Source organism: Bombyx mori, chromosome 5 (assembly GCF_030269925.1).
Source record: "Bombyx mori chromosome 5, ASM3026992v2".
In the NCBI taxonomy this organism is placed as follows: Eukaryota; Metazoa; Arthropoda; class Insecta; order Lepidoptera; family Bombycidae; genus Bombyx; species Bombyx mori.
Window position 1 is genome coordinate 18,605,980 of NC_085111.1, and position 19,924 is coordinate 18,625,903.

The 19,924-nt window shown below is 40.3% G+C and overlaps 1 protein-coding gene across 23 annotated transcripts; it reads left to right on the plus strand.

The window, feature by feature from the left end:
- Positions 1–60: 60 nt before the first annotated feature.
- Positions 61–19,278, plus strand: LOC101738034 (DNA-binding protein Ewg). Of its 23 annotated transcripts, none has more exons than XM_062668839.1 (13): positions 61–194; positions 2,400–2,563; positions 3,127–3,280; positions 3,941–4,065; positions 4,567–4,740; positions 6,793–6,955; positions 7,281–7,393; positions 7,476–7,592; positions 8,501–8,620; positions 9,170–9,292; positions 9,763–10,017; positions 13,479–13,613; positions 14,535–19,278. In XM_062668839.1, exons 2-13 carry the CDS (start codon positions 2,468–2,470, stop codon positions 14,592–14,594), a joined length of 1,635 nt encoding a protein of 544 aa, XP_062524823.1. In that variant the 5' UTR covers positions 61–194; positions 2,400–2,467; the 3' UTR covers positions 14,595–19,278. The 23 variants fall into 23 exon arrangements, with proteins under 23 accessions (XP_062524823.1, XP_062524827.1, XP_062524825.1 ...); XM_062668843.1 differs by having other exon boundaries at positions 6,817–6,955; XM_062668841.1 differs by having other exon boundaries at positions 3,950–4,065.
- Positions 19,279–19,924: the final 646 nt, after the last annotated feature.

Below are 19,924 nucleotides of genomic sequence, written 5' to 3' on the forward strand. Positions count from 1 at the left end.
ATTACCTTGCAATCGATTTAAAAAGGTTTATTTACAAAATGCACTGTCAAATATAGTTGAAGAAAATCTTTCTAGATGGCGCTATACCGTGACATGAATTGATCAATTTCGAAAATAAACTAGAGATTTTTCCTGTACAGCCCGTGTCGAAGGCCACTAAATTCATATGCGACCATAATTTGATCTAAAAAACGGTAAGTATTTCTCTAATCAGCTTTAGTTGTACAAAACTGATATTTCGAATTATTTTGAATCCCCCCTCGGGCTGAGGGGTATTTTCCCACTCCATGCGAAAATCACACCGCGCAGACTCGTACAAAATGGCGACCCGAAGATACAAAGTGTATACGGTCTACATACCGGGATCACCGATCGATACCAATGGAGGATTCAGAATTTTCGGGGTCTCGCGTGCACTCCGCAGTTTTTGTGAAATCAGTGTTCCGCCGAGTGTGAATGCTATAAAAAGTGTTATTTGGAACGGGTTACATCACAGCGGACTCCCGAAACTAGGATTTGGATCGCAAAATGTGTCTCAAATCACGCAGGTGCGTACGCAGCCGTAGTCTTCCTATCCAGTCTGGGCCTGCTCGAACGCGCGGCCGCCCTCCATGGTAGCCATTCATTTGAGCTTATCCTTTACGCCGCCGCAAAGAGTTCGCGTCGTGCGTCTTCAAAATTGACCTGTCGCAGCCTGACATGCATCGTGCAAACAAAACATCCGCCGAATGCGTCATTTAGTTGCATACCCTTACGAGATGCACCCGAAACATTCGGTGACGGAGACCAATGAATGCAATAAAGTGCAACAATATGTAATTTTAGTTTCATTAATGAATGCACGAGAAACCAAAACAATATAGATTTAAGATCAGATATTTAACTAAATTAGGTAAATGGCATCAACTGTGTGGGTAGGACAAGTATTGATTTTTCATAGTTGTCCTACCCTAATGAAATATATACTCAAACATTTTGGAAAAACATCACCTCTAATGAATTCTAACTAAAACGGGTTTTTTCTGCATAGGTTCCTGAGTCATACAAACTTATTGATGATATTAAATAAATAAATAAATATAAACTGCCAGTATAAATTCCACAGCTATCAGGAAATAAAGATCATAAACAATATTCACCTACATAACCTTATTACTCAACACTAGGTAGAACAACAAATAAAAAAATTATAGCTTTTTATACTTTACCGAGGTCAATGACCTTTGACTAATAGAAGATGACAAAATAAATTTAATTTGAATGGAAAAAAAACAATGAATGTAATGTAACTAACAATATGCAATAAAAAAAAAAAGAGAAATAACAAATTGAGTCTTAAGTACTAGTTGTACATGTGAGGGCCCATAGCTTCCATCAAATAACTACTAATCATTGCTTGCAATTTTGCATTTGGTGGTGAGGACCAGGACAGCTGATGTATCAAAATAATTGAGACTTCAATCTCATAATTCTTTTTGGGATAGTAGTAACTTTCATGGTACCTACAGGTTCTGGGTACTGGTGATTTAAAGGCTGTGAGGGCATCTAATCCTCTCATTTAATTGAATTTTTGTACCAAGACCAACACAAGATTTATTAAAATTAAGAAAATGTCTTATTTTGGAATAAACCTTATCAAGGTTTTTAACTGACTTCAAAACAGGAGGAGGTTCTCAATTCGACTGTATGGTTTCTTTATTTTGTTTGTTACCTCATAACTTTTTACTTGTGATTTGATTTCGATGGCTCTTTTTTATTAGAAAGCTGACGCTTTTTTTGTGGTCCCATATCAATTTAATCCTGTTCTGATAATGGTATCCATGAGAAAACCATATAATTTGCAGTTTTAAATTTGCAATTAAGTATGTACGAGACAAATACATGAATAACTCAATATCACGCCAATCGATTTCGATGATGATTATTTTTAGTGTATATTAATTTGTTTTGGAATATCTTTTTTTTTTCTATCTGAAATCGGTTTTTGTTAAAGCATGTCTATATGCAATTATATATGATTGACATATGTTAAACCAAAAAACACATTTTTTTCTGTCCTCTAATATAGTAAACTACTTTTATTACTTAATTTAGGATTTATTAATTTAATTTCAAATTTTAACAGCCCTTTAGTTAAGGTCGGTTGACTAATCCGAAAGTTAAGTCTTAAGTGGCTTACTCACCTGCAGTCAAAGCTCAATGAAATTGTTGAATAGCTATCCTTTATCTTCAAATTGTTTGGCATAATAGCTTTTTAAAGAAATAGGCAAAGTAAAGGTTTAAAATATCTACTTAAAATACCTACTCTACCATCATAAAACTATTTAGTAAGCTTATAACAATATCACATGTTCCAATTATAGACTATGAATGTGAGGAAATGTTATGTTTTTTTGCAGGCTTTAAATACTAAACGAACAAGCTGAGCTAAGTTTCTAAAGTGTGCAGTTAGATACATTAAACACAAATGGTCCATGAACTGAGATCATCAAAGGAGGTGGGGGAGATAAAACCAGAGATGAACGCCGCCGTCAGCACAGAGTCCATGGACATGACTGAGGAGGTATGTTATTTAAGAAGGTTAGCATTCATCACTAGTTGCCAACAGATAATGGCCGTCATTGGTTGTCAAAAAGGACATTCATTTATGGCCAAGATTGCCTACCTACCTGTGTTGTCTTGTTTTGTTTGCATCACTTTAAAAGAAAGATGGTTCTAAGTATCTGTCCTGACAAAGTACGTTAAGTAGTGATGGTGTATAAGACCCTAAGTCACAACAAATAGAACAATGTGAGATTGAGAACATAATTACAGTTGCTAAAGATGAAGATTGCAAAAAAAAAACAAAGTATAAACTTTTTTTTTTTTTTTTAAATTTAGTTTAAATAATTAAATTTAATTTAATAATTTAAATTACAATTTAAAAGTTACACTAAGTTAATCTAAGATTTTAAGACAAGCAATAGCTGAATTATTATAAAATGGGATGTTTCAACCTCATATCTCAAGGTGGGTAGCAATCATGTGGTGTATTCAATAACAGTTTACTCACGTATATGACACACCATATGTTATTAAGTATAAATTGAGTCTAATGTAAATTATTCAAGAACATTCTGTTCACAGGATATGTCCCAGGTGGAGGGCTGCGGGTTGAGCGGCGGCTCGGAGGACGAGGACGAGTGCGCCTCGTCTCCGGCCGGCTCCAACTATGACGACGGAAACGACATCATCAAGAATGCCATGAGCGATGAAGTTACAAAGCAACTTGCAGCCGCCGGTCCGTATCTCATTTCAATTTATTTCTCACAAGCCGTCAACACCTAGTTATGCTAGTTCATATCAAATTGGGTGCTTCTAACTGGGGTTTCTGGATTTTCATGTTATTTATTTAACATTACATATATAGTATGTATGTAAATTGTATTTGGGATGTGCAGGGCAGGCAGGCAAAAATCATTGTAAGGAACTCACCAAAACCAAATTAGACCTTGTAGTTGAGTTTGTAGTAGTATTTATTTATTAAAGTGATAATTTCACACTTCAAACCGAAAGGCATTATATCTTCACCTCTGAAACTGACAGAACAGGTACCAACCTACCTATCAAGATTTACAATATGCCTCACCCTCAGTGTCTCAACCAATTATCTTACTTCATTTATTTTCGTTTTTGTATATAGTAAGTACCTTCCAACTTAAACCGTTACAGAATTGTAGAAAATTATGTTTTCTAGATTAATCACTATTTCATTTTCGAAACTAGTAAGTAATAAGTTAAGTACATGATTCGATGATAATTAGGTGTTATGTTTGTTTGTTATAAATTGAACAATCATAAAATTTCCAAAATATGTAACGTTTATACATAAAACATCACAAACCGCGCCGAGGTCGGCGGCGTGCATGTGAGACCCAAGTTACGTAAAGATCGTCGTCAGGCCCCGTAGGCATGGCGGCGGCCGCGGCTATCGCCTCGTCGAAGAAACGCAAGCGCCCACACTCCTTCGAGACCAACCCATCCGTCAGGAAGCGACACCAGAACAGATTATTAAGGAAACTTAGAGTGAGTTTATGAATTTGTTCTAATACTTACCATCGACCACCATATGTGACGCATTCAATATATCACGCAGTGTGTGATCGGGCAGCCTCTTTAGCGCCCATAGGTGAAGCGGGCAGCCTCGCAGTGGTGTTTAAGACGTGAGCTCCTGAATGGCCACCCGCACTAACGCGTCTTATCGCCTCTCGTCCAGTTGCACCAACTAGGGTCCGTTTTCGCGAAAGACCGCTCGTGTCCAAGAAACCCCCTATTCACAATTTCTGGCATAGGGCATTTTATCGGAGCTGCCATTCTATGGAATCCCCGAGAGACTGCAAATAGTTCGCAAGCTTTTTGGAGACAAAGCATTACATTCGTCGACGGTTGCTACTCCGATACCAAGAAAACTACAATAATAAACTGGAATCTTAAATCGTTAAAGTAGTTATAATTATAATTCTTAAGACATTTTTATAGTAACACCGGCTTCAAAAGAAATACATTTGATTAACGATTATCTGGTAGCAAACAATCGAAGAGTTCGCGACACGAGTAGGTCAGCAGGCCGTCGTGCTGGTGGCCACTCCCGGCAAGCCCAACACTTCCTATCGTGTGTTCGGCGCCAAGCCGCTCGAGGACGTCGTCAGGAACCTCCGCTGCATGATCATGGAGGAGCTGGAGAACGCTTTGGCGCAGCAGGTAACTATAATGCCTTCCCGTACTGTTTATATGTCCTCTATTAATAATAATGTATACTTAGAGACAGACTACATTTGGTAATACATGTCTGTTGTTGGCAAATCCACTTATATTGAAGCAGTCGTGCACACAGGAAGTGGATGCATTACAAGCGACCCAAATCTCATTACTAGTACGTAATCTAAGTACTTAAAATTAGCTTAATATATAGCTTTATAACTTCAAAATTCCATACTGTGTGATCAGAAAATCATAAATATGTTAGGTGTTTACGCGATGTACATATCTTATTCACATCGATATAAAATTAGCTTGAAATAGTCATAACACAAATTAATAGAGCGAGACGCGTCAGAAAGCGAGTGTGTGAGCAGCGTCAGATCGTGCGTGCCTCGGTCTCACAGTACAGTGGATAGAGCGAGACGCGTCAGTAAGCGAGTGTGTGAGGAGCGTCAGATCGTGCGTGCCTCGGTCCCACAGTACAGTGGATAGAGCGAGACGCGTCAGTAAGCGAGTGTGTGAGGAGCGTCAGATCGTACGTGCCTCGGTCCCACAGTACAGTGGATAGAGCGAGACGCGTCAGTAAGCGAGTGTGTGAGGAGCGTCAGATCGTGCGTGCCTCGGTCCCACAGTACAGTGGATAGAACGAGACGCGTCAGTAAGCGAGTGTGTGAGGAGCGTCAGATCGTGCGTGCCTCGGTCCCACAGTACAGTGGATAGAGCGAGACGCGTCAGAAAGCGAGTGTGTGAGGAGCGTCAGATCGTACGTGCCTCGGTCCCACAATACAGTGGATAGAGCGAGACGCGTCAGTAAGCGAGTGTGTGAGGAGCGTCAGATCGTGCGTGCCTCGGTCCCACAGTACAGTGGATAGAGCGAGACGCGTCAGTAAGCGAGTGTGTGAGGAGCGTCAGATCGTGCGTGCCTCGGTCCCACAGTACAGTGGATAGAGCGAGACGCGTCAGTAAGCGAGTGTGTGAGGAGCGTCAGATCGTGCGTGCCTCGGTCCCACAGTACAGTGGATAGAGCGAGACGCGTCAGTAAGCGAGTGTGTGAGGAGCGTCAGATCGTGCGTGCCTCGGTCCCACAGTACAGTGGATAGAGCGAGACGCGTCAGTAAGCGAGTGTGTGAGGAGCGTCAGATCGTGCGTGCCTCGGTCCCACAGTACAGTGGATAGAGCGAGACGCGTCAGTAAGCGAGTGTGTGAGGAGCGTCAGATCGTGCGTGCCTCGGTCCCACAGTACAGTGGATAGAGCGAGACGCGTCAGTAAGCGAGTGTGTGAGGAGCGTCAGATCGTGCGTGCCTCGGTCCCACAGTACAGTGGATAGAGCGAGACGCGTCAGTAAGCGAGTGTGTGAGGAGCGTCAGATCGTGCGTGCCTCGGTCCCACAGTACAGTGGATAGAGCGAGACGCGTCAGTAAGCGAGTGTGTGAGGAGCGTCAGATCGTGCGTGCCTCGGTCCCACAGTACAGTGGATAGAGCGAGACGCGTCAGTAAGCGAGTGTGTGAGGAGCGTCAGATCGTGCGTGCCTCGGTCCCACAGTACAGTGGATAGAGCGAGACGCGTCAGTAAGCGAGTGTGTGAGGAGCGTCAGATCGTGCGTGCCTCGGTCCCACAGTACAGTGGATAGAGCGAGACGCGTCAGTAAGCGAGTGTGTGAGGAGCGTCAGATCGTGCGTGCCTCGGTCCCACAGTACAGTGGATAGAGCGAGACGCGTCAGTAAGCGAGTGTGTGAGGAGCGTCAGATCGTGCGTGCCTCGGTCCCACAGTACAGTGGATAGAGCGAGACGCGTCAGTAAGCGAGTGTGTGAGGAGCGTCAGATCGTGCGTGCCTCGGTCCCACAGTACAGTGGATAGAGCGAGACGCGTCAGTAAGCGAGTGTGTGAGGAGCGTCAGATCGTGCGTGCCTCGGTCCCACAGTACAGTGGATAGAGCGAGACGCGTCAGTAAGCGAGTGTGTGAGGAGCGTCAGATCGTGCGTGCCTCGGTCCCACAGTACAGTGGATAGAGCGAGACGCGTCAGTAAGCGAGTATATAAGGAGCGTCAGTTCGGGCGCGGCTCGGTCCCGCAGGCGCCGCCTCCTCCTGCTGATGATCCCTCGCTGTTCGAGTTGCCGCCGCTCATCATCGACGGCATCCCCACCCCCGTCGAGAAGATGACCCAGGCGCAGCTGAGAGCCTTCATCCCGCTTATGCTCAAGTACTCGATGGGTGAGTCTCGTCTACCTTATACCTTATAGGTCCTCCTTCATATCATACAGGAAATCCTTGGCCCACTTTTCAGTTTTTTTAACTGAAATATTATTACCGTAACACGTTGGACAGAAATAAATGCAATTTCCTGCTGAATCGCCTCCTGCCTTTCTTGTAGAATGTAATAGTCACTGATCTTTTTTAAGAAAATAATTGCAAGAAACATAAACCATTGATGTTAACTATTTGATTACCGTAAAATTACAGGGTTATCTAAAAATAACCAAAAGCTAATCATGTATGTATGTACGTATCTGTGACACATTGAACACTTGTCGAGCAGTCCGCGGCAAGCCGGGCTGGGGCCGCGAGTCGACCCGGCCGCCCTGGTGGCCCAAAGACTTGCCCTGGGCCAACGTGCGCATGGACGCTCGGTCTGAAGATGAGAAGCAGAAGGTAACTGCACGCCATTAATTATACGCAACTCGCACGCACCACGAGAATAATTAATGCAAGTGCAACGACCGACCTCTTCCAGATGTCATGGACCCACGCTCTGCGACAGATTGTGATCAACTGCTACAAGTACCACGGAAGAGAGGATCTCCTGCCAGCTTTTACTGAAGAAGACGAGAAAGGACCTCCGACACAACCCGTACGTAGATTCATTGCGTGTCTATTGCATATATGTCCACTTCACGAACTATGGGTTTTCACTTCAGGGCGGGTGTCTATCTACATCTTAGCTACATTGTAATTAACAGCAGATTGTGAGAGATTATACTATTAAGAATAAAAATGATCAGGGAAAAACTAAAATTTGCGCAGGGAGTGAGTAAATATAATATTAAAGTTGAAACTGTTTTAACTAGGTTAGTTATTCGACTGGTTCCAAAAAATCTAGACATCAAGAAGATCAAATAAACTGATTTGCATTGATTAAATTATGATTTAAATAGATTTGTATTAGAATGTGTTTGCTGCGTTTAGTACAAGCAATGTTTTGGAGATTTTTATTTCAAGTGAAGCTAATGTTTTAGTTGACTGGAATAACGACAGAGTTCTATGGTTCTGTCTTGTTTCAACAAGCTGTTTCTTATCTACGACGATGCTGCCATCTATTGATCCATATCGGAATCTTTAAACCAGAGGGTAGTTTGAGAAAATATTTTCTACACATTTTTTTCCTGGACTAAAGTCCCGTGTTGAGAAATATTAATTTAAAAATGTTTTTGTCAAATCCCAATAATATTCTAATTTGTTTGTATTTGTATAGGGGGGATATTGTTAACTTTTCAACTCTCATATATAATATGCACATTTCATATCTTTTTCAAAAAATCAGTTAAGATAGATAAATACAAACATATTTAATACTGAAATCATTATTAAAGTTGCGAGTTGGAACGTTAACTCCATAAGCTCTTATAACATTTATTTCTTGATCACTAACCAATTTGTTTATAAATTGTACTGGAGAATCAAATGAGATGATTTGTTCCACATCCTGGACATTGAAACTGTGAGTATAACATATTGGTTCCTCGCACGCTGCCGGAGTAGGTGTCTGCGTGCATGCCGGGCGCGGGGTCCGCGGGGGCGGAGCCCGGGGGCTCCCGCCCGCACCACGCGCTCGCCGAGCAGCAAGTCTGCATCGACCAGATGACGCTCGCCGACGTCGATGTACGGACAACCGCGCCCGTCACCTTCCTTTCGATCGCAACAATATTTTTAGCTTTGTTTAAACACAACGTAACCTCAATAACAGTCAGCTAGCTCGCGAGGTCAATGACCTTACACGAACACGAACAGTTGTTCGGCGTCGATGTGAGCTCGAGTGAATGTGGCCCCACGCCCCACGCCCTATGCCCTATGCGGCCTGTGCCCTCGAGAACACTTTACTGTGTGTCCGGCTTCGGGGGCGTTTCCCTTACACCTCGTGTTGCCGCGTGTCACCGCGTGTCACGGGTCCCGAGCAGGTTTAGTTTAAACTTAAAGTTTCAAAAATGTTATCTGTGTTCTAGTCTAGGACAATGGGGTTGGACTGTTAGGAGCATCTCAGACAGGATATATTAATGGGCCGAGTTACGCTCGCCTACATATGAACATTTTAAAACTGCCACAGAATCTGTGTGCTTACTAAATATACATAGTTAGTTTTTTTTTTTAAAAACACACATAAATGATATCATAGCAATAAGACTTAAAACAATGACGGTGTGGTGTGCACAGATGTCGCAGTACGCTCCCGCCGTGCTGCAGACCATCACCAACCCCGACGGGAGCGTCTCCCTCATCCAGGTGGACCCCAACAACCCCATCATCACGCTGCCCGACGGGACCACCGCGCACGTGGTCAGTCACTGCTCACTCCTGCAACACAAGCTCTAATAGCTACCTTACTGACACACCGCGGCAAGGCAACCGGTTGTTCTAATGAAATATTCACTTCCAAGTAGTCTGAACTACTTTCACTGTGAAGGACGGCGTGCAATAAATATTGAACCCACTAAAATAATTATATGGATATTTTGCACATAATTAGTGGAGGACAGGCTTCACTGTGCCCGCTCGGAAGGGTGGGACAATCGTTAAAAAAAACAAACGAGACAAGATCTCATGTTTCACGCTGTGACGTCACGTCAGCTGTGTCTGCGTGCACACTTGGAAGCTCCCACTCTCAAAATTATAAAATAATGTATATAATGCAAAGTGTAGATAGAACTACCGAGGGTCGTAAAGGAAAAATACTGGTCTACTGACACTTCCCGTCTATCTTCTCATACGCGGTCACACACTGAGCTCTCTCTGTGGTCCCCGTACAGATCCAGTCCGGCGAAGGCGGAGCCAGCGTGGTGGGGGCGCTGGACACGGACGGCGCCGTCGCCGTGGACCTCAACGCCGTCGCCGAGGCCACGCTCAACCACGAGGGGCAGATCATCCTCACGGCGGACGACGGGCACGGCTACCCCGTGTCCGTGTCCGGCGTCATCACCGTCCCCGTGTCCGCCTCCGTGTACCAGTCCATGGTCGCCTCCATGCACCACCACGAGGCCGTCTGCGTGGCGCCGCTCGTGCAGGTCACGCTGCGACACTGACTACCAGTGTCATTATGTTAAAGATTATATTTATCGATGTAATGACGTTTAAACTGTGGTACTAATAACTGAAATGTCGACGTCGCAATGTACGCGCGCCTCGACACTATCAGAACTAGTTCCCCTAGTCCACAATGTGCCAAAGTCGCAATACTTTATGTCTCTTGTTTGTCTTCTACACACAGTCCTGTTTTTAAGTTTCCACAATAAATTTGGTATTTAATTTAATCTTCAATTACGTCCTGGTAGCGAAGACAAACAAGACACTTTTACCATTAAAACAATGTGCAATGCAACGGACGTGCCATTTGTAATAAATTGGTAACCATACGTACCGACGCTACATATCAATTGGTAGAGCACCAATGCACTAAGATTCAATAAGAAAATAATTATTTTGAAAGTCTGCAAAATAAATGTTATTGTTTCCTATCGGAGCGAACTGGTGCAATATGTGAACCCAAAGCGTTGGGTTCGCCAGGTGATACACCGCCAGAGGTCGCTGTAGTAAATTATAAAAATAGTTCAACTATTTAATATTCAATCGATAATACTAAAAATAAAATAAAATCATAATCGATTAATAAATAATATAATTAGGATCTCAAACAAACCCGATCCCAAAGTATAACGTTGCCAAATAACACTTTATTTTTAAATCAAATTACTTAAGTAATGAATAAATCCATAAAGAAACTAGTGTTGGACACTACGTACCTTAAATTTATTAAAGCATAATATATTAATAGAATAGACAATATTATATTTTTAATTTTGTTATGTTTTGTTTTTTATATATTTAAATGTGTTGATAATATAGATATATAATTATAGCGACATTTTTTTAATGCATAGATGGGTGGACGAGCTCATAGCTCACCTGCTGTTAAGTGGTTACAGGAGCCCATAGACATCTACAATGTAAATGCCGCCATCTACTTTGAGATATTAGTTCAAAGATGGTAATAAAAGTGAAACGCACGAGACATGCAATGTCGCACGTTCACTTCTTGTCTGATTATCTGTGGGGTGCAGCGTCGCTGGTGGGAGACCCGCCGGGGAAACTAACTCATTAGAGACTGCTGCTCTCTCTTCAAATGTTAATGTACACCGCTGGGCTCGATACGAACTTGGATAACATTGGAAGTGTCCTACGAGGGGGCCGGTCTTGTATAATGTGCTTTATCCACGGGGTCAACGCGGGTAGGATGCTGGTATCACCAGCATCAGAGCAGGGGTAGGAATTGTTTGGCAAGGACCAAATAATTAAATATAGTACTGCTGAATTATATAAAAAAGTTCAATTAAAAAATGAATTAGGACCTCATACACAATATACTCTTAAATTTGTTATATTTGTGATGAATTATATATATAATCAAATCTAAATTTTAGTTTAAAAGTTTTATTGACAATATTTTAAATTTACCCCACGTTATGTTTTAATTAGCTGTTTGTGATTGTGCCAAATGTTTTTGTGTGTTTTGTCAATATTTGGATGTTTGACTGTCAGCGTGCACTGTACCAAAAGCAGACTGATTCACCATTTTTTTAAATTATTGTTAAACATTCCGTAGACATGGTGGACTTCGTTCATGTTGTAGATGTCAACTGTGGAAATTAAGTCAGGCCCCGGAACCTGAGGGACCAACAATGAAACTGTTGTTCAGTTTAAAAGATCTAAAAAAATCTGCAGAAACTATACACATCACCAACCCCCACAGCCGGTGCAGTCAATATAGAGATTATATTTTTTTTAAATTGAACATCCAAGTATTGCTTGTCAATAAATTGCCATAAAATTTGTTCAAAGTTTAGTTTGTAGTGGCGCTAGCATTCGACTTTTTATTTATTTTTAAATATCGTTGAACAAATAATATTGTTATGTTGCGTGTATGAAATGTTTTGTAAAAGTCATCTGTTTTATTTTTATTTGTTGTGTTGTTATTTACGCTCGGGAATTAACGAGATGCCCGAGCGGACTCGACGGCGGCCGCCACGCCCCCCGCCCCACCCCGGCCCCGCGCCGCTCCCCCAACCCCCCGCCCCTCTACCACCGCGTCACATACTCGCCGCTGGAGCCGCGGAGCTTTATCCCTAATCAAGTTTTATGTAGATACATTGCCGCCGCCGAGTCCGTGGACAGCGCCGACACGTCTCGTATAACTTCCCGGGTGTTGCTAGAGCTTATTACGTTTGCATGTGTGCGTGTAACGCGACCAATAAACGCTGATCTACGTTTGTGTTGTTTTTTGTTTGTTGTTTGTAGCTTGCAGTTTGTAGGGAACGAACTGAGCCAGCCACTTCCAACAGCATTAGCCACCTCCTCTTGCCTTTTTTCTTATTTAGCTTTTATTTATTTGAAAACGCTAAGTGTTTTCTATGTAAAAGGTAATACATTATTTTATTATTATGATTATAGTTTGTGTGTGTGTTCGTGTGTCGCACGCAGCGCGCTTTGTTTATAATTTGGCTATTTGCACGTGTTTGTAGGTTTGTTTTAGCATTGCGATAGTCCTGCTGTACTGATCTGAGAGTATATTGTGGGAAATCATTTAATTGGTGAATATTATCATAAATTAAAAAAAAACTTTTTACGGAACTTAAATGTAAATTTCAATGTGATCACCTTACATTGTGAGAGAAACGGATCATGATGAGTGGCGAAACCTCAAGTACAGACACCAGCCATTAAACTCAAAACAATGGTGCGCGCGCAACTTAGTGCACGTGAAAGAAATGAAACTTCTTTTGCGGTGTAGTAATGTGGTATTCTCAATTTTTCATTATTAAATGAAATTTCTCTTGTAATAGGGAACGCTGTAAATAAGGAAAATGAATTAGCTCGCTTTGTTGTTTCCCTTCACTGTCGAGTGGTTCGCGAGACGCTCTATCTATTTTCTCACTCTCACTTGTCCTAAATTGTATCTTTTCTCTCTAGCCGTAACGAATGAATCTGTCGCAAGTAAAATTTTACTCAACGCGCTTAAAGAAGTTTTACTTCAAAAATCACCGTAACTCTGAACTTCAAAATTTGAGGTGTAGTCTTCGAAGAGCCCGCGGCTACCTAGCCGGTAGTCCTTAACTCGAAATATCAGGAACGTCCTTAGCACTGACGGTACTTCATGATTTATTACACATTTTAAGGTACACCTGAGAACTATCTAAGTAAAAGCTGTACATAATGAATCTCCAATGAATACAATAATGAAAACAATTTGAAGGGAAGTGTACACAAAGGGGATAACATAAAACAATTCACCCATACGATCTTTAAAGTATAGAAATGAAATGTCTGAATAACAATAGAGCTCATGTGCAAGGGTCGTGGCCGTATGCAACACCGTTACGTGCAGCGTGAGCACTCGTGAACAATGCGCATATAGTGCAGACTGGCACGTGTTGTGCGTGTCCAGCTTGGTGAAGCTTTGCTACCCGGGCAGGTGGAGCAGGGCGGCGATACGCTGGAGGCGCTGTCGCTGGGCGGCGGCGTGGCGCAGGTCATGCTGCAGAACGGAGACACGCAGGTGCTGCAGGTCCTCAGTCTCAAGGACGCCACCGTCCTCACCAAACATATGGTAACTATTTCTATTTATTAAATGACAAACAATCTGTAATCTCGCGTTGAGCTCCGAGCTTAAAATAAAGTAAACGAAGAGAAAAGTGACCGCAAAACGAAAAGGTATTCGATGGGGATCGTGGCCCTCCGTGCTCGACTTGAGGTGACGTGACGCCAGCCGGCGCAGGGCCTGACTCGATCCTCCCAAACTAACCGTTGGTAGTACTGGAACTATTAGGCGACTTAAACAAAATTAAATTTTATATACTAAACTACTAATTTTGTACAAAAGAGAACAATTTTAGAAACGCAATTGAGCTTTTTTTTGTTGACTACAGTAAAGCTCTTTATTCGCAGGCTATTTATGTTCCGTAAATATGCCGCGACTGTAGAAACCGTGAATATGAAATTGTAATTTACGTAAATGGGATTATAGGGGATGAAGATTCCTTTTATTGTTTGAAGGCAAAGGCGGCTTGTGTCAAAGGCGGAATCAATACACCGCGCCACCGGCGTCATCATATAACTACATACTTTAGGCAGTAGGTAGTTGTAATAAGGTCTATTTTTTATTAGCCAACGACGACATTCGACGACGCGCATACAAAGGATATTCGGTTGGATTATCCAACTTGCGGACACCTACTTCCTTTGTATCCATGTGTATGTACTGTAGGTACCGATTAGATCCCCGAACGTAAGAATGGGGTCGCATGTTTTTAATCTGCGAATAGTGAAATAGCGAATATGGCGCTTTTACTGTAGTTTAATAAAATTAAGGACGTTGCACATGATTCTCCGAGTCGCCACATGAAACGCGGCGACTCGACTCTTGTATTAATATTTGATTTTTTTGTCACGTTTTTTTTATATCCCGGTGGATTCTGCACTAAGCCTGTTTGTTGGTTTCACTGCCGTACGATGTGCAATAATAGCGCAGACTTATTGTCGACAGCAACAGGTAAAGGCTGAGCGGGAGGCGGTGGTGGCAGACTCGTAGCTGATGCGTTTGGTGGGGACTCCGCCACCTGACTCTCGCACCTAGCGCTCCGCCCTCGCGTGCTCCGCCCCGTATTACCGCGCCCCGCACTCCACTACGCACCGACCCAACTAGTGGCTGACGGCAGAGCGACATATTTATAAACACTGGCTGCACGAACTAATGGCGGATTGTTGACATCAGAGCTAAGAGGTTATAATAATTGTCACGTTTTGCTAAAATTAATTAATTCATAAGTCATTATTTACTTTAACAAATAGTTAACCCGAAACTGTGACCTGTTCGCCGTACATTCTAACACGAAAATGAAAAAATGGAATAAACAAAATCCCGTCCTTCGTCTCTGACGTGGAGATGAACTGCATATAAACAAATCGTTATTACCGACAGGTTCAATTAGTTCTTTTTAAAACGCCTGTTTTCATCCGTAGTAATTGAAATAACTGGTACCGCCATACAATACGTCGCCGTTGACAATAATTGCAAATGTTTACAATTAATTGATTTAAGCCAATGACGAAATAAGAACCGGACGATTCCGAGTGATTTGAATGTGCCTCGATTGCTCTCTAGTACGATCTCCCAAATCGGACTCAGTTTATTATAGAAACAAATGAAAATTAACTGGTGATACATGTACGCATTGCTTTATTTGGTTTTACCCAAAAGTGACTAAACACAATCTATCGTAACAGTAGACATACAGATCAAATGATGATGAATAATCACTTATCGACTGGTTTGCCCCGAGCGTTTCTTTTGGGATAGAGAAATTTCTGGTCGCCCAGAAGGTGTATTAGTTTCACTGGGACGAATCGCTAGATTCGAGGGCTCAACCTTTGGCTAACAGCTGCTCGAGCGCCTCTGAAGGAATTCTAACACTTGGACGACCCCTCGCGAGCGTATCCATCGGCCCCAGGCACGCTCACGCCGTGTCCACTAACATATATGGTGTATTTTCTTACTTCTACTAGTTACTACTTCTACTTACTTAGTGTCGCATTATCCAAGTAGAGAGCAGGGGCACATTTATATACAAAAGGCAACCCGCTTTACTTTATAACGTTTGCGGCCGTTTAACTGATGAATAAAAGTTAATTTATTAACCAACCAAACCCCTAAAAAATATTTTAATCAAACATCTCGAGTTTTAAGCAAATATTGTTCAGTACACCGGTGCAGGTCGGCAACACTTGTGTGTGTATGATTGTAATATCCGCTAAAACGTATTGCTGTCCTGTGATATGAAGTGGTAGACCAAGCTTACAGAATAGATAGGGTCGGAGTGCCCCAGCGGTCACAGCCCATATCTCGTTGGAGAGCGCAACGTGTACATTTGTATCGGAGAGTTTATTAATTAGTCTTGTGTCAGCCATCGATATTGTTGAGCGAGGTGGTCGCTGTACACTAAGAAAGCTGGAAACGATACCCGACTCGCGTCATGACAATCCAATAAATAAATAATAAATAGTAGCAATATTTTTCCATTAAATGGATTTCATTTCAAAATCGAACGGTAAAATAAACTCTAGGTATTTATTTTATTATTTTAATGAAATGTGCAATATACGAATAGCTAAACCCGTATTTATTTTATAAATTTTAAATGCTGTTTTATTTATTGGCTGATTTTATATGCGAATCATATTATTAGGTAGATTATATTGGATATTACCGCGATTCGCTAGTGTGTATTGGAAGTGCCGTACATAATATTGGTAAAATGGCGTATTTAAATATTTACTTTAATAGTTATACTCGCAAGGCGTGACTTTAATTAATTGAGTTAATGGAATTTGTCACTTTTACGCTTTAATACTTTTTCATGCACCATACCATTGTGCGAGTTTTTTAACGTTCTCGATAGCGTAAAAGTTAACTCAAATTTGTATGCAGTTCGAACAGCGCCCCTAGCGGCAAAAGTTCCAACTCCACACAAATTTGAGTTAGCTTTTACGCTATCGCGAAGGTTAAAAAACTCGTACTAAGAGCACACAAGTCTACGATTTTTGTATATAAAAGCGTCAAAATATTAGGTTGAAAGGAAAAAAATTAATGTACACTCTCCTGAGATTATGCTGTCTGGTGCTATGGAATATGCTGATTAAAAGTCTACTTACACCTGCTGTGAAGACTGTGAAATCCTAGCAAAGGTATAATATTGAGTTTAATAAGAGTATTTAATTACAAAAAAAAAAAAAAAACGCGACCTTTAAATCTTACAGTGACAAGTAGTTTTGTCAAAATGCCAGATAGAGTATAACTTTTAGAAATAAATTATACCATTATCAATTAAAAAAAACATTCCTTTTATTTAAGTGTTTGTTATAAGTTGTTGGTTTTGTAATTGATTTGTCGTCGAGTTTGTTAGTGAGTACTTTATCTAGTCTTGTCGAACGAATCTAGTCCGTAAGTCGAGAGTAGACACGATACATAGTAAAATATACAAATAGAAATATTTATTGGAAATTAGTTTTTTTCGTATTTATAGGTACTTATAGATAGATAGTAATTTAACACTTCTGTGTACCGCATAAGGTTTCGTGGATTTCAAATCATTAAATTGTTGTCTGGTACGTGGAATGTGCGTAAATTCTTTAATTATAATTGAAATACGGTCAGTCTGGGTAACTATAGTTCTTGCGGTTGACACTGACACTTCTGATTGTTAGTACGAAATAGGAATTGTCAAAAGACACTTTTGAAAAGTTGACAGATAACATAGTTCAGAACTATGAAGGATAAGATCAATAAAGTTACATAGACGTTCCAGACGCCAACTATTTTAATAATATGACACGAGCTCAAAAACATTATTTTCACTTTGCTACAAAATAATTTTAAATACGTTTTTACGTTCCGATTTACTATACCGCGAGGCGTTGAATGCGCTTCCATTGATTTTAAATGTTTGGTGGGATTTTGTTTAATGCGTGCGTTAGATCATGTGTTGAACATCAGGAATCACGCATTAAAACATGCGTTTCGAGCTCTTGCGATTATAATTCACACTAAATATAATAAAATTGTTATCAACAGCATTAAAAGTTACCCAGACTGACTCTGTGGAGTATTTATTAGTTCATTATCCTTTTTTTATTCGGGCTCGCAACGAAGCAATAGAAAGTAAGTAGTTATGACATCTCGACATATACATGTGAATTTGTAATTAGGAACGTATTCTAAGATGCTTCTCGTAGTGAGCTCGAATTACGGAAGATTTGTTTTAAAATGGTAGGATCTCTTGTGAGTCCGCACGGGTAGGTACCACCATCCTGACTATTTCTGCCGTGAAGCAGTAATGCGTTTCGGTTTGAAGGGTGGGGCAGCCCCTGTAACTATACTGAGACCTTAGAACTTATATCTCAAGGTGGGTGGCGCATTTACGTTGTAGATGTCTATGGGCTCCAGCAATCACTTAACACCGGGTGGGCTGTGAGCTCGTTCACCCAACTAAGCAATAAAATAAAACAAAAAAGGTCTGTCAAAAGTCGATATCAGGGTTCGGCCTCGGACGCAGTTTTTTGAAACTCATCAAATTTAGAAAATCGATCCTGACATGTTTGTTTATTGTAACTTTTGTAATGGAAGAAGTGAGTGGAGGAAAGGGATATGATGGAAACTAATTTCCATTATATGTATGTACTGAGTGTGTTACATAAGTTGTATAAATTGTGAATATTATTTCACCTCTTGACATAAATTGATTTGTCTAAGGTTTCACATTACGCATTCATTAAATAAACATAGGATTCTGTGGCGCTCAAATTTCAGTTTCATATTCGGTAATGGGTTAAATTTAGACAATGATTCGCTTGCTTACAAGTAGTAATGGTGATTTTTTTTTTCTTGCTATTGATCATGGAGTTAATAAGTACCTACAACTAGAATAGTAACTCCATGCTATTGATACAACCTAGGAATCGCATTCGTGTTTAATACAGATAATGTCAGGATTCGATGCAAGTGATTATTACGGATTGAGGCCGTTATGTCAAAAGTAGTTATAGCGAAAATATCTCGTTGGTTCGTATTGGATTCTTAATATAAGAAAATAGAGATTAATAATTTTAAAAGAAAGAAATTGTAATTGTAAATATACACAAATATGTATATTTTAAATCCTTATACGTAGGTTACGATTCACTAGGACGTTGACATTGTTGATGGGATTTAAAAAGCAATATTATGTAGAATTTGACAAAGAGCATTCCTCAATCTAAAACAAAAATGGTAGCATCAAAGCTTAATGTTTAATATAACTTATTTGAATATAGATAAGTCTTTAAAAATACTTCCTGAATTCAAAGCTAAATAAGAAAATGTCGTTATTAGGATAGGTTTCAATTTCACGTTTAACGTTAAGATAAATTTTAAATTGTAACAATCGATACTAGTCAATGGTTTAAACATTTATAGAGAAGTACAAAAACTAGCGAGGTCATGTTAATAAACTGTATATTTTTTGTTTATGATACTATTTCTGCGATAGCTTTAGTTACTTCTTTTTTGTTTTTACTGTCCCTGCTCTGTTTTTGTTTATTTAAATACTACCAAAGAATTCATGTTTGAATGCAAGAAATAATTAAAAGCACAATTTTGTTGTTAAGTAATATAGTTTGTGAGTGTATATAACGGTATGATTGTGTGAATATGGCAATTATTAAAATATTTATGTACATCATGTTTTTTATTATTTTCACTGTTCATGATAAGCTATTATTAATTTAGATAACTTTCTTACTTGCTTGAGGTTGTGGTTGAGTCCACTTGAGTACTTAACCTGATTCGGTGGTGCCAGGTGAAAAAATGCCGCAATCATACCACAGCGCAAAAAAAGTCGTACGCCTAAGGAAAATTCTAAAAATAAATGATACATAGATATTTACACAGGTACATACAAACAACAAGATTGAAATAGATCATCATTCGTCGTACTCGTTCCAGCTACAGGAATAATTAAAATAAAGTTAAACAAATATGGTCTCTATTTATTTCGAAGGAAAGTCTTCTTTCATCTTCGATCAATAATAGTACTAGATTACGGATCAGGAACAAAAATAAGACGCTCCAGTGGCCACGTTTGCAGACACGAAAACATCTTCATTTCTTAGAAAAAAGTTTAATAATGTTAACGACTTCAGTTGATTATAAACCTTAATACTTAAACATAAAGTTTAATTACCATTGCAAAATATATGTATTTAGGTCCTTTCGTCAGAAAAAGAATATTATGGAATACATTTAAAATGTCACTTGAACATAAAAAGTCATCAGTACAAAAATATTTATTCTAAAATGATACTTAAAGCCTAATTTATAAGGTTAAA

Bases quoted from the DNA above. Each gene is read 5' to 3' on its own strand.
- LOC101738034 (XM_062668839.1), top strand. From the start codon at position 2,468: ATGGTCCATGAACTGAGATCATCAAAGGAGGTGGGGGAGATAAAACCA. The intron at 7,394-7,475 runs GTAACTGCACGC...GACCTCTTCCAG, and splicing joins CTGAAGATGAGAAGCAGAAG to ATGTCATGGACCCACGCTCT. The intron at 7,593-8,500 runs GTACGTAGATTC...CTGCCGGAGTAG, and splicing joins AAGGACCTCCGACACAACCC to GTGTCTGCGTGCATGCCGGG.